Source organism: Lolium perenne, chromosome 4 (assembly GCF_019359855.2).
Source record: "Lolium perenne isolate Kyuss_39 chromosome 4, Kyuss_2.0, whole genome shotgun sequence".
NCBI classification, from domain to species: domain Eukaryota; kingdom Viridiplantae; phylum Streptophyta; class Magnoliopsida; order Poales; family Poaceae; genus Lolium; species Lolium perenne.
In genome coordinates, this window is record NC_067247.2 from 117,686,285 (window position 1) to 117,699,655 (window position 13,371).

Genomic DNA, 13,371 nt, shown 5'->3' on the forward strand with positions numbered 1-13,371 from the left:
GAAAATAGAAACACAATAAACATATTTATAGTCTCATACCTACAATGGACACACATATCTTAAAGATGGAGTTAGCGAACCTAGTACATGAACACTATTTGTGTTTGTATGATTCCTTGATCACGTTGTCCATGATTTAATCATCGGTCAAATGACACAAGACATATGAACAAGCAAATTGGTCCTCATATTAAGATAGCAATACACATGTCATTGAGACAACCATAACCTCATAGTCCAAAATCTTGACGCATCACAGGAAATTTGCAAATCTAATCCTACCCAATTGGTTACCATAACATATCTAGTCTGAATGTCATCGGAATCACTAACACTATGTGTGTTTGCTTAGATCCACGTAAAGGGAGCATCGGAGAAGATAGCAGTTGTGCTTGCCGCCATTGGAGATGGCTGGTCGTGGTTGAGGTCTAGGTCGCGGTCCAGGCTTAAAATGAACGACCGATTCGCCAGCCAGTCACTACTTTAATACTCATGCTGGCCACAATGCGGAGGGAGGATGAGCAACCAATCGGCTTATTTTCGTTTCCCCATGCCAGACTAGAGGGCCTGTGACCTACCAAATCCGACCAACATTAGCAGTCTTTTTATGCCGAACCAAAGGGGGCATTGTCGAAACTTGCAGCTATTGATGCACGCTAGCTGCCTTGTTTGCCTTTAATTACAAAATTAATTGAATTACGGCGACTTACCAAACACGTCTTATATATTGCTTGTCTTTTTACGTCGAACCAGAGGGGGAATTGTCGGAACTTGCATACCCTATTAACCCACGCCAACCTGCCTCATTGTGCCTTTAATTACAGAATTAATTGAGTTATTATTTGATTCATGTCTTTTTTGGCTCCCCATTTTTATTCTATGGAAAGAACTTACTGCTCCCTCTCTCTACAGCTGTAATAATCTGCTTACTCAGAAACACAACCCCTATTTGTACAGTTCACACCATCCACTCTCGCCGACATGTGGGTCCCAGCGTGACAGCAAGCCCAGGGATTCGCCACATAGCGGGCCTGGGCCTCCGCCAACCGCGTACCAGCCCACTTACACGAACCCACTCGTCGACATTAAAACCCCTTCGTTTTTGACATCTCCACACCCTTCTCGCTCCTGCCACTTTTTATTCTCCCCCTTCACCTCACCACACCCCAGCGCCCCCACTCCCCCCACCCAACCCTCCCGCCATTTCCCCCGTGCTCCGCCCCAAAACCCCGCCCAAACCGAACCCTAACCCTAGCGGCGGCGATGCCGAAGGCCGGCGGCGGCGGGGGCGGGGGCGAGGAGGAGGAGTTCCGCGCCGAGGTGGAGGAGCGGCTCATCAACGAGGAGTACAAGATCTGGAAGAAGAACACGCCCTTCCTCTACGACCTCGTCATCACCCACGCGCTCGAGTGGCCCTCCCTCACCGTCCAGTGGCTGCCCGACCGCGCCGAGCCCGCAGGCAAGGACCACTCCGTGCAGAAGATGATCCTCGGCACCCACACCTCCGACAACGAGCCCAACTACCTCATGCTCGCCCAGGTCCAGCTCCCGCTCGACGACGCCGAGGCCGACGCCAGGCACTACGAGGACGACCACGCCGACGTCGGTGGGTTCGGGGCCGCCTCAGGAAAGGTTTGTTAACGCTACTATGAGTAAATCGCATCTGCTGTTTTTCGCTATAAGCTGTGATGTGCTGTGGTGGGCTCGTGGAATTTAGTTCCGAATAGATCCCCCTGTTCATGTTAGACTAGGGTTTCATGCTATTGCTTGGCGTAATGGTAATTTTGGGAGGGGATTTATGTTGACCTGTTCCTGTGGCTAGCTGGGCTTTGAATTGGAGACAATTGCTGCGTAGTATCATGCCAGGGGGGTTCGTTATTCTGAATTATGGACTCAGATTTTCATGGATAAGTGCAGCTTTTGGGGCATTTCAGTGTAGGTCTGGGAGGTTTTCAGATTTTTGTACGGTTTGGCGTGCTTGTGTGCTCCTTAAATTAACTGTCTGGCTTATCGATTAGCTGCGGGCGTTTCTGGTCTGTTGAAGTACATGCCAGTTTGTTCTCTGTTAACGGAGAGTAATGTGTTTATTAGATTTTACTGTGAGAGCTGCTTTTGTTTGGTCGGTTATAAGGTAATTTTCATAGCTTCTAGAGGCACATTTTCTGCACGGCTTCAGAGTCCTACTAAAACTTTCTTAGCCCAGATGCGATGCCCAACAAACCAATAAAACCTTGTTCTCTTTCATAACCCTGACCAACCTCCTAGATCCAAACCCTAGAATCCAATCCCCTAAGTCAGCCATCAAGAAGGACGAGATGAAGAAGCTGGAGATGTCCACATGAGTAGAGGAGGAGCAAGATGACGTCCATGAGAAGTTCCATGTGGAGGGCACATGAGCAGATTTCCGAGGAGGAGATCACGAAGAATAAACAGATCTTGGAGGAATTCCTGGCTTGGAAGCGTAATGTGCCATTTCTGTATGACCTTGTCATCACCTGCGCGTTAGAGTGGCCCTTACTCACTGTCCAATGGTTCCCTTCCCATGATCAATCCTTGCACAAAATTTTGCTTGCACGGACTCGTCCGGAGACAATCCCAACTACCTTTCAATTACCCAACTCCATCTACCTCCTGAAGATGCCGAGGCTGAACTTGTCAATGGCAATGCTAGATGGATTCAGATAGAATCCAACAAGGTTTATTCCTCTCTCCCTTAGATAGTTTAGCTTGTGGTTCACTCGCTAGTTGAGTTATGGCTCCTGTTGTTGATTATTTGGTAATGGTGTATCTGTGGGCTGTTTGGAATATCTGGCAAGTTAGTATTTCTAATTGCTTGCTTAGAATATTTGCTTGTTTGGTTTATTTTTTGTGATATTTTTTTTACTTTAAGGAAAGGTAAATATATTTCTTCAGGCATTGATTTATGCATTCATGTTTCCATGTAGACTTTCTTGTTTTTCATGAATCTCATTTATGTTGGCATGCCTGATTATCTGTACAACAGTTAACCTGCGATCATAGTTTTAAAAACCGGACCGGTGACCGAACCGGTGAGGTCGTCGGTTCAGGTTTTTACCGGTTGAACCACTGGTTCACTGGTTCACTGTCTGGTTTTTTAAACATAAGGCAATATATTTTCACTTATAAATGCTGCAATAAAATAAATAATCATGTATGGAAAAAAATTAATACTTATTATTTGACATAATCAATCACATAATGATATCAAAGAGTTGTCAACAACTGATCAACAATTTGCAAGTCCAACACTGCAGGTCCCAGCCACGACCTAAGATCAACCAAAAGAATGTAGTTAGCTAACTAACCAGCTCCAACTGCTTGATATACGCGGAGAGCCAAGTGACCAACAACAAATTTTGCTAGCTTGGATGCAGCGTCGGCAAGCAGCAAGTTAGCTAAGCAACAACCAAGTTATATCGTGTATATATCAAAGCTAGCAAAACAGCCATCAAGCAAAATGGCAGCCGACGTTGCTAACTTGCATACAAGTATACTGTGTAGATGAAGTACAAAAGGGATTGGTCTCTACTATGAGCAAAAAGGAATTGTAGATCAGCTGGTCTGCGCCGCTGCGCGCATCACCTGAGTGAGGTGCAAGGCTCGAACCCTGGTCACAACAGTTTAATTTTTACAACGCTAAAACATTGAGCCGGTCAGACCGGGGATCCGGGTTTATTGCGTGAAACCGGCGGTTCGACCCCGGTTTGCCTGGTTTAATCCGGCTCGGCTGCGCATACGGTCCAGTGCGCTTAAAAAGCCAGCTTAGGCTCCGGTTCCGGTTTTTTCCGGTTGAACCGCCGGTCCGGTTCGGTTTTTAAAACTATGCCTGCGATCTATTTCATTTTTTTAATTGCTTGGCTCTATGGTGTTAAAGACTGTGAACTGGTGCTTCTTTCTTACGTTTTGTACCTTTGACCAGTTACAGAGCTTAAAATTTGATAAATGCATGTTTGTTTTTTGATTGAGATACTTTTTGGTTATGCATCAGTTACTTTAACTCCTTTTTTGTTTTGCTTACTGGTATCAGAATAGCACCATTCTGTGTTATAGATGGAAGTTGGAATAGGAATTCTTTTGTTTAATTTGAGTGTCCTTTGTGTCTGTAGTCTGTACCAATATTTGGATGTGCCTTCACTTTATTTATTTAGCCAGCACTGAGCAACCAGGGGCTATTACTGTTTGCGCCTGTGCCATATGTATGAAAGTAAGAAGTATGAGGATATAAAAATTATTAGGTACTCCCTTTGTCCCTTAATATAAGATGTTATTGTACCCAATATGCTTATATATTAGATGTAACAACATCTTATATTATTGGAAGGAGGGAGTAGTATAGAACGGTTTTGTAAGCTGGACCAGGAGATGCTGACCTTTGAAAATGTTAGTTTCATGGCTTATCCACTTATGCTATTGTTAGGAAAAATAGATTACCTGGGGCATAATTTCTTGTATATTCCTGGCACAATAGTTTTGGTGAAGAGACTTCCAATGTATGTAGATAACATGTACCCATGCTCTTTATTTTGATTTTAAGGTGCCGAATATCATGTGTGACATACCTTTTCTATCTTTTGTAGGTGCAAATAGTTCAACAGATAAATCATGATGGAGAAGTGAACCGAGCTCGATATATGCCCCAAAATTCATTTATAATTGCTACCAAGACAGTCAGTGCAGAAGTGTATGTCTTTGATTATAGCAAGCACCCATCAAAGCCTCCGCTAGATGGTGCATGCAATCCTGACTTACGTCTGAAGGGACACAACTCTGAAGGATATGGCTTGTCTTGGAGTGTCTTTAAAGAGGGCCATTTGCTGAGTGGATCTGATGATGCCCAAATTTGCTTATGGGACATCCAATCAAATGGTCAAAAGAAAACTCTTGATGCATTTCAGATCTTTAAGGTATGGCTCATTATACTCTTTCAGTTTGAGCATCTTAGTTTTATAGAGCTTATTTGCAACATTGGTTAAAAAAGCATTCTACATGCTGTTTCATTCTTATACTTCTCCGTCTGGAAATAAGTCACTTAGATATGTCTAGATTCGCATGTATCTAGACACTAAAACGTGTCTCGATACATACGAATCTAGACAAATTTGAGTCACTTATTTCCGGATGGAAGGAGTAGCATGTTTCTCTATCTGGCATGTATGTTTGTAGAAATAATACATGGAATATATTTTTGGTGTTAATCATATCTGGCATGTATGCATGCTTGGAGCCCCTGTTTAATTTACACAACAATTCCAATACTGTTTAATTTGCATCATCCACTATCAAAACTATTCAGCATTTAAATTGAGGGTGCAAATTATACCTTTTAATATATTGTTAGCTACTGGTTCAGACTTCAATATTATAAAAGATTGCATTCACCTAGATAGCAGATTGGAAAGCTATGTTCTCATTTTCTTTACATCGAAGAGAATGATAACTGAAACATGGTAGCTTTGTTATGTAATCTGACAATGCCAATTCCATTTGTTTGGTTCTCTTGCTGCTAGTGCCACATGAGACCAGTTAGTTAAGCATCATAAGTCATCTCAATAATATTTTTTAATGCCTCAGTATGTTAAATATGTGAGCTCAGGAAATTACTGGTCTTGTTATTTGTGCTGATTTTGGTGCAAAGTTTTATCCTGATAAGAAGCTGTGGTCAAGTCTTGCCTGAATTTTTGTTTTGTATTATGCATTGGCATCCAAATTCATTACTGCACATTCAAATGGAAATATGTTGGTTAAAATAGCAAACGGATAGAACTCCACTTAATATGAAAGTAGGGTGTGAATTTTCTTTTGGCCAAACTGCTAATGAAAACAAATCTCTTTTCCATCATGTGTTTTTTCAGGCATTGATATGTTCCCCTGGTTGAGCATTTGACTAATATTTTGTCTCATTATATATTAGAAAAATAGTAATCGACACCATGAAAGTGAATTTATATGGTAGCTCAACTTATATCTTTCATCTGATCATCGCAAATATATCTCTTAATTGCTTAATGCAATAACTTTTTCTTTTTCTGTGGTTAGTATCATGATGGCGTCGTTGAAGATGTTGCTTGGCATTTGAGGCATGAATACTTATTTGGCTCAGTCGGCGATGATCATCATCTGTTAATTTGGGATTTACGTAGTCCTTCACCTACCAAGCCTGTACAGTCTGTGGTGGCACACCAGGGTGAGGTAGGTATCCTTGGGAACGCCAAATCTCTGTTGTTCAATAACATTTATATTATGTGACAATAATAGAAAACTTTCATGGTTACATATTTCTTCATACTTTGTTTATATGTTCTTACCGCCTAAAGTCAATCGAGTTAATTATGGTTCGGTGACACATGCCAGAGTATCGTATATTTGTCTGCCGTAAATGTTCTCATTGTGAATGTTATGCTGACCGGAGAAGTGCAATTTATTTATCTGGAATTACACATCCTGTGCCAGACTCCACAGCATCTGCATCCACATCCTCCACATCCATCTATTATATTACTATAAGGCTCTGAAGCCGCTGCTGTATCCAGAAGAAAAAAAATGTTGATGTTGAATAAATGAAAGATGATATATGTTATAGATTTTATGAATAGTAGTTGCATCACTCCAGTGCTTACCAGTCTTGCATGATTTTTATTTTTAGGTTCCTTCACTAGTCATACCTTGTTTTCTGTCCCCCTCCTGTATTGTCTGTCTGAAGCTCATTGCTTCTTTGCTCTTGCTTTTTCAATAAGAATGAATTATTAACATCTTTCACTGTTGCTTCCTTGTGTCACATATTAATGGCCAGTTACTTGAATGTTCATATACAAAAAAAATTGATGTTTCCATTTATCTGCTATAAGGCACAATGTGTGGCCAGCACTATTAGATGTATACACTTGCAATTGCTTATGCATGATATAAGACCACAAGCATATGGTTCTTGACATAAAGGTATATTGTAGATTCTTGTTATCTGATAGATTTTTCTTTGTTTTTATAGGTGAACTGCCTGGCTTTCAATCCTTTCAATGAATGGGTTGTTGCAACTGGTTCAACTGACAAGACTGTAAAATTATTTGATCTTCGGAAGATTGACACTTCGCTGCACACCTTTGACTGTCATAAGTATGTCTTCAGTTTTTTACCGTCACTTTTCAGCTCGAAGCTGCTTCCTGTTTAGCTTAAAGAAAATAAGCGTGCTTCTTGTACTATATACAGTATTATTCATGTTAGTCAATTTATCAGATGTGTGTTATTATTGATCTTAAATTCTTATATTTTCGTGTAATCAGAGAGGAAGTATTTCAAGTTGGATGGAGCCCAAAGAATGAAACTATACTTGCATCTTGTTGTCTGGGCAGAAGGCTGATGGTTTGGGATCTCAGCAGGTAAACAACATTACAGCTTCAAAGTCTTTCGGTATTTTCTTTTCTTGTTTCCTACTTTCCTCTTGATGTGAATACTGATATATGGCTTTTCTATTCACAGAATTGATCAGGAGCAAACACCAGAAGATGCGGAGGATGGCCCTCCTGAGCTCTTGTTCATTCATGGAGGCCATACAAGCAAAATCTCCGACTTCTCCTGGAACCCGTGTGAGGACTGGGTGCTTGCTAGCGTTGCTGAAGACAACATCCTTCAGATATGGCAAATGGCGGAGAACATCTACCATGACGAGGATGACCTTCCGAGCGATGAGCCGGCAAAGGCTTCTTTAAACCCTTGATGTTAGAACACCAAAAAGGGACACGATAATACCTAGCCTTCTCGATTTTTAGGATCCTCTGTGATTGAAACCTGTTGTCCTGGTTGGCCTTGCAGCGACACCCTGTTTGTCAGTTGTACTCAGTACCTCCAGCATTAGTACATACCAGTTAGACTAATTACCTCTCGTCTTTGTTGGATGCATATTTACCTTTCGATCTTATCGCCCACTCCTCTTGGGATTATACCGTTTTAGCTGTCACAGTAGTTTACTTTAGCAGAGATTATTATATCCAAAATTGATCAGGATAATCTTGACTGACGCTGTCCACGTCAGTCATGAGTGCCTACAAGATTTTCCATGAGGGTGCCTGGTTGTCGCAGCTAGTTTTTTTCTAGGACAAAGTGTGCATTTGTTGATTAATTTAGGTTTGCAGCAGCCATCTCACGTCCATTTCACGTTGATGTTTGTTTAGGGATTGGTACTCCGAAACTATTCAGGGCAGGAATGCAGGATGCATAGATTCAGGCCCATTTGATTCATGGGATTTTCATCGGACTGTATGATTGAGATCCTATGAAAAATTTCTTACAATATATGTTTGATTCATGAAATCATATTTTATAGGAAGTAATCTTAACAAAAATCTTGTACTATAAATTTTAAATAAAATAGCATTAGATTAGACCTCATGTTCAATTCTTTCACTGCAATAAAAAAGAATTCACCCCATCATATATGTTTCATATTGCTACAATTTTCCTATCTGAGCACATCCAAAGAGAGCATCTATGTCTACTACCTACGTTCCTAATTAAGTGGACGTGTGGGTTTTCTAAGATAGATTATCAAGTAGAGATAAAAATGTATTGGAAAGATGTAAACCAACATCTTTCTCCTTTTATATTCTTTCACCTTCAATGAGCTAAGTGCATGTAGAAAATGAACAATTAGGGTTGAGTTTCGTGCGATGAGAGAGAAACAATTTCCACTACTTTAGAGTGCATTGAAAGATAGAAATACACTCCTTTATAGACAAAGCTTGAGGCTAAACGTCGTCTCGGAGGGAGGGAGTATGCTTTTCCTCCTCGAAAGAGGCTTTCGTCCCGCTATATTAATATAGCAGCCACACGATACAACCAACAGAGTCTCAAAACGAAAGAAAATGCTGGGGGCGCCCTACGGAGAAGTACCACCACGCTCCCAACACCGGATCGTCAAGTACCAAGTAACACCTTCAAGAAGGAAAGCGCTAACGATGCTGCCCCGACCAGGTGGTCCTAGGGTTTCCTCCGCGACCAGGTCGGTGGCTAGGAGTCCCCGAAAGAATACCATTACGCGACCAAAAAAAATTCATAAAAAATTATATTAGATGTTGCATAATGTTCGCGTAGAAACTTCCGCTGATCTACTGATAGTCTGGAACAATAGTCCAAGAATACCCAAAAATTATAAAAATTATAAATAGGACTTCAGACCACATTTTGATGACTATAAGCACTGAAAGAGCCGAAGGCCCCCATGATCCACATGCTCTGTGGCGATGCTAAATGCGTCACTGGAACGGGGAGATATGAAGTATTTTATCCCATCTTCAGAAAATCGTCACCACTACATCTTTGTAAGCAAGACACAAACCCTAATCACACTCGATAAGGCCACAGGTGACTATAAGCAAAAGAACAAACCCCTCCGTGACAGTAAGGCCACAGGTGTCGATCAGGAACGAAGAGACTCTAAAGTTGAGTACTCAAGGGCTCAAGCGCACAATGTGGAGTATGAATACTATGATGCAGTGCATCAGCACATGCACTCGTCCACACGTGCACGTTTAGTTTGCCTTTTGAGGTCCCAAGCGTTATCTTCAGGGAGCAGTGTTGACGTTAATTGCAACCATTTTTCTGTGTCGACCCATTTTTCTCTCTGTCGACACACCCGTGCAATGCACAGTGTACTCGTTGACGTCGACGAGTAGCGTGTGTCATGTGTGTTTCCGTATGTGTGTTTCCGTCTAATTAACCACCTCCCATTCGTATTGATAGTTCTGGTTGATGTCATGTCAAGCCCCCCGTAGCTGTACCTGTACGGAGTAGCAGTCTAGTAGATACCGTGATAAATGACCTGGGGCTCTAGCAGATATACCAAGTGATACGGAGTATAATTTTCTTTTTAGATTAGCGCTACCATCTTTAGTTGACCTGGCGCATCGCTATCTTTGCTTCTCCACTTTCTAGACTATGGCTCCACGAGACACATGAGATCTTCAAATATCTGCCATAATGGAATTTCTGCCACTGTTAAATTCAACTATGAACATTTGCGCAATACCATCTCATTATGTGTATATTGCCTATCTGGTCCATCCCTGTCTTTTTTCCTAACAAATTCACTGTGTCATAATTTTGCAGGAAATTGGTCGAGTATGGTGCAGAATCACCGACACTCAGAAAGGTGCCATGAGACGGCACGAGGCAACAATGGCCAATCGGATCAAGCTGCTGAAGGCACAACGGTTTGTTTGGTCTCGATGCGTGTGGCGGTCCCATATGCGGGGGGCGATAAATTACCGATCTGAAGATTATACTGCTATCTATGTTGAATAAATATATCCTTGACCACCCGTATCAACCACGCACACACATCATAACAACTAGCAGTTTTCCTATCGTTCAACCACTACATATACACTAGTACATAACCCGAAAAGAAGAGAAGTTTTTGCAATTAAACCACATAACCCTCCCACTTGAATGATGGTTCTAAACTTGCGATTAATTCCCCATGATGGTTAAGGCGACGACCGAGGGTGTTTCATTTGTTTTCTACTCTCATGCTTGTAGGGATCATCTTCATCATCAGGTGGATAACTTGGATTGTAGACCCCCAATTCATCAAGATTTAGTGGCTCGCTTTGCCTGTAGAATGTTATTTCTTCTTCCTATTGGTTGTGGAATGTGTATTTTAGCTATTACACTAAGATACATGGGATCGTGTCTTTTTTGAAGGTGATAGCGTGGGCAGTATTTTTTTAAATCTTTTTTTGGTGTGTATAATGCATGCTTCATCATCTTGCTTTTCCAGACTAGGTTCACTATTTGTACTAGCTTGGTGCATTGATAAAGTTTCCTTCATATTATCCTGAAAATCTTTTAGATCTCATTTGACACCCATTGTTTCATTTCATTTGGAAGTAAATGAAATGACATATGGATGATATCATTTTAACAGGCAAATCCATAGAAATGACAGGGTACCGGAAGAAATTAAGTTACACATGTAATGGAAACCATGAAATTCACAATTGAATTCCAAAAATACTAGCTAGACAAGTATTTTTTTATTGAAATAGCAATTGAATTCTTTGATTTTAGCCCGAAATGACGGAAGCCAAACGAGCTATAAGTAAATGAAATGACATATAGATGATATCATTTTAACAGGCAAATCCATAGAAATGGCAGGGTACCGGAAGACATTAAGTTACACATGTAACGGAAACCATGCAATTCAGAATTGAATTCCGTGGGAGCTAGACAAGTATTTTTTATTGAAATAGCAATTGAATTCTTTGATTTTAGCCCCAAATGATGGAAGCTAAACGAGCTATAAGTGAACAGATTGTCTAAAAGAGTGTGAACCAAGAAGACGGTCGAAACGTTAGGCATAGGCAAAGTAGTCTTCTTGGCCGGCTGGTTCCGTTTCCTGGTGGCGCCGGCAGGGGCACTTTAAGTGGCATGGATGACAAGGCCAGTTGGCCAAGGGCTGGCTTTAGCGTAGCTTAACATCTAAATTTCAGTTGCACGTGTGCGTCCTGCATGCGCCGTATGTTTTGTTGTTTCTTTCGTCTCGTGTGTTGACGATTTGAGGAACGAAATCTCGGAGAAGGAGCAGAGCAACCACCAATCTACGTATGTGTATCCGGCGGGAGGTCTATATGTCCGAGCGGCGCCTAGCAGCTTCAACCACTCAACACTTGTTAATTTCGCAACCACAAGCCAGCTGCACATGCATGAACCCAAATTCAGGGTGCTGCCGCGATCTCTGGCTTCAGCTGTTGCAGCCGGCCGGCCGATCGAATCGAGAAAAACCTCGTGCCGTACAAGAAAAATATCTTGGCATGAATGTGGACTCAGCATTCACTTCAGGAATGACTCTAGCCTGGCAGTGGCTGGCGTCGGTACGAAGAGAGGATGAAAGATGCCAGAATGTGGAAACATACCTAACGGCATGGCAGGCAATACGGATTGACCCGTAATGAGCTTTCAGCTTGGCTTTCTCGTTGAAGAGGGTACATAAGAGGCCAGCAATGACGTTGGAGATGTTGAGATAAAACACTGTAACATAAATCAAATTAAGCTATGTAGCACATGAACTTGCTCTGTTTAGCCTAGGTGTGCTAGCTGGTGGTGTCGTTTTGGGACCATGGACCGCAATGCCCAATGCGTATCGCATCTCATCAATAATGTGGATTGTAACCCTACCTTGATTTGTCAGATCTCACATTTTTTCCCACAAATTAAAATATAGTAGGAGTACTACTCCATCAGCCTATTATCATAGCAAAGTACTTCCTCCTCCGCCCGTAAATAAATCTCTTAGATTTGTCTAAATCTGCATGTACGTAGCTAAATAGTGTGTAGATACATCCACATAGGTAGTACTACATTTTGTGACTTTGTAGTGATCAACGTCCATTAGTCTATTAGTCGTTTTGAAGTTCTATCCATTAGTCCCAGTAGACAACTTGGCGAACCGAATCAAATCATCCGATGATAGCCCTACTTTGATTTGTAGATCTCTCATTTTTCTCAAAAAATCATTACATAGAACATCTTATAATATTATAGAGGTCGATTCCATTTGTTTATCAATCAATTCGAACTGTTGTCTGAATCCATGAGCATCCAATAGACAACTTGGCGAACCGAGTCAAATCATCTCATGATAGTCACTTCCTGAGTAGCGAGTGAAATGGGAGTAGACTAACCCTTAAAAATAGACCCAACAAGGCCCTAAGCCCTAATGTGGAATATATGTTCACTAAAATCTCATCATATGATAATTTTGCTCTAGGAGATACTACTCAAAGAGCATCTTCAGTCGCGCCTCCATTAAAGAAGTTGTTAGACATAAAAATAAGTCCAAACCACATAATCTAAAGAATGCTTGGGTCCGACGCGGCCCAAAAACAGTTCGGCGCCACAAGGGCAATCCGATCTACATCGGCGGGCTAGGGGCACCAGATAGAAGCCGTCACATAGGATACCGACAAGCGGGTGCCACTAGCTAGCGGCCTAGCCTGCTCTCCCTCTCCCTCCCAGCTACTGTTATCACCAGAATTTGACCAAGCCAGAGGTGGGCCTCGATTGAGATGGACGTGAAGAAATAAATATAGAAGAAGTTGGTGGATCGGCCTTTTATACCAAGTTGGGCTTGATTGCCCATGTATCTGTAACATATTAGATCGTATTTTAGTTTAGAGATAGAATCTTACTCGTGCACGGTTTAGTGCACGCCCGCATTAGAAAGTCCCCTGGACTATAAATATGTACCTAGGGTTTATGGAATAAACAACAACACAACGTTCACCCCAAAACAAACCAATCTCGGCGCATCGCCAACTCCTTCGTCTCGAGGGTTTCAATCAGGTAAGCGACATG

The 13,371-nt window shown here is 41.7% G+C and overlaps 1 protein-coding gene across 1 annotated transcript; it reads left to right on the forward strand.

The window, feature by feature from the left end:
• Window positions 1–1,168: 1,168 nt before the first annotated feature.
• On the forward strand, window positions 1,169–7,889 carry LOC127293718 (histone-binding protein MSI1). The gene is made up of 6 exons (XM_051323358.1): window positions 1,169–1,632; window positions 4,599–4,925; window positions 6,058–6,210; window positions 7,007–7,131; window positions 7,299–7,394; window positions 7,495–7,889. Exons 1-6 carry the CDS (start codon window positions 1,264–1,266, stop codon window positions 7,730–7,732), a joined length of 1,308 nt encoding a protein of 435 aa, XP_051179318.1. The 5' UTR covers window positions 1,169–1,263; the 3' UTR covers window positions 7,733–7,889.
• The last annotated feature ends 5,482 nt before the right edge of the window (window positions 7,890–13,371 follow it).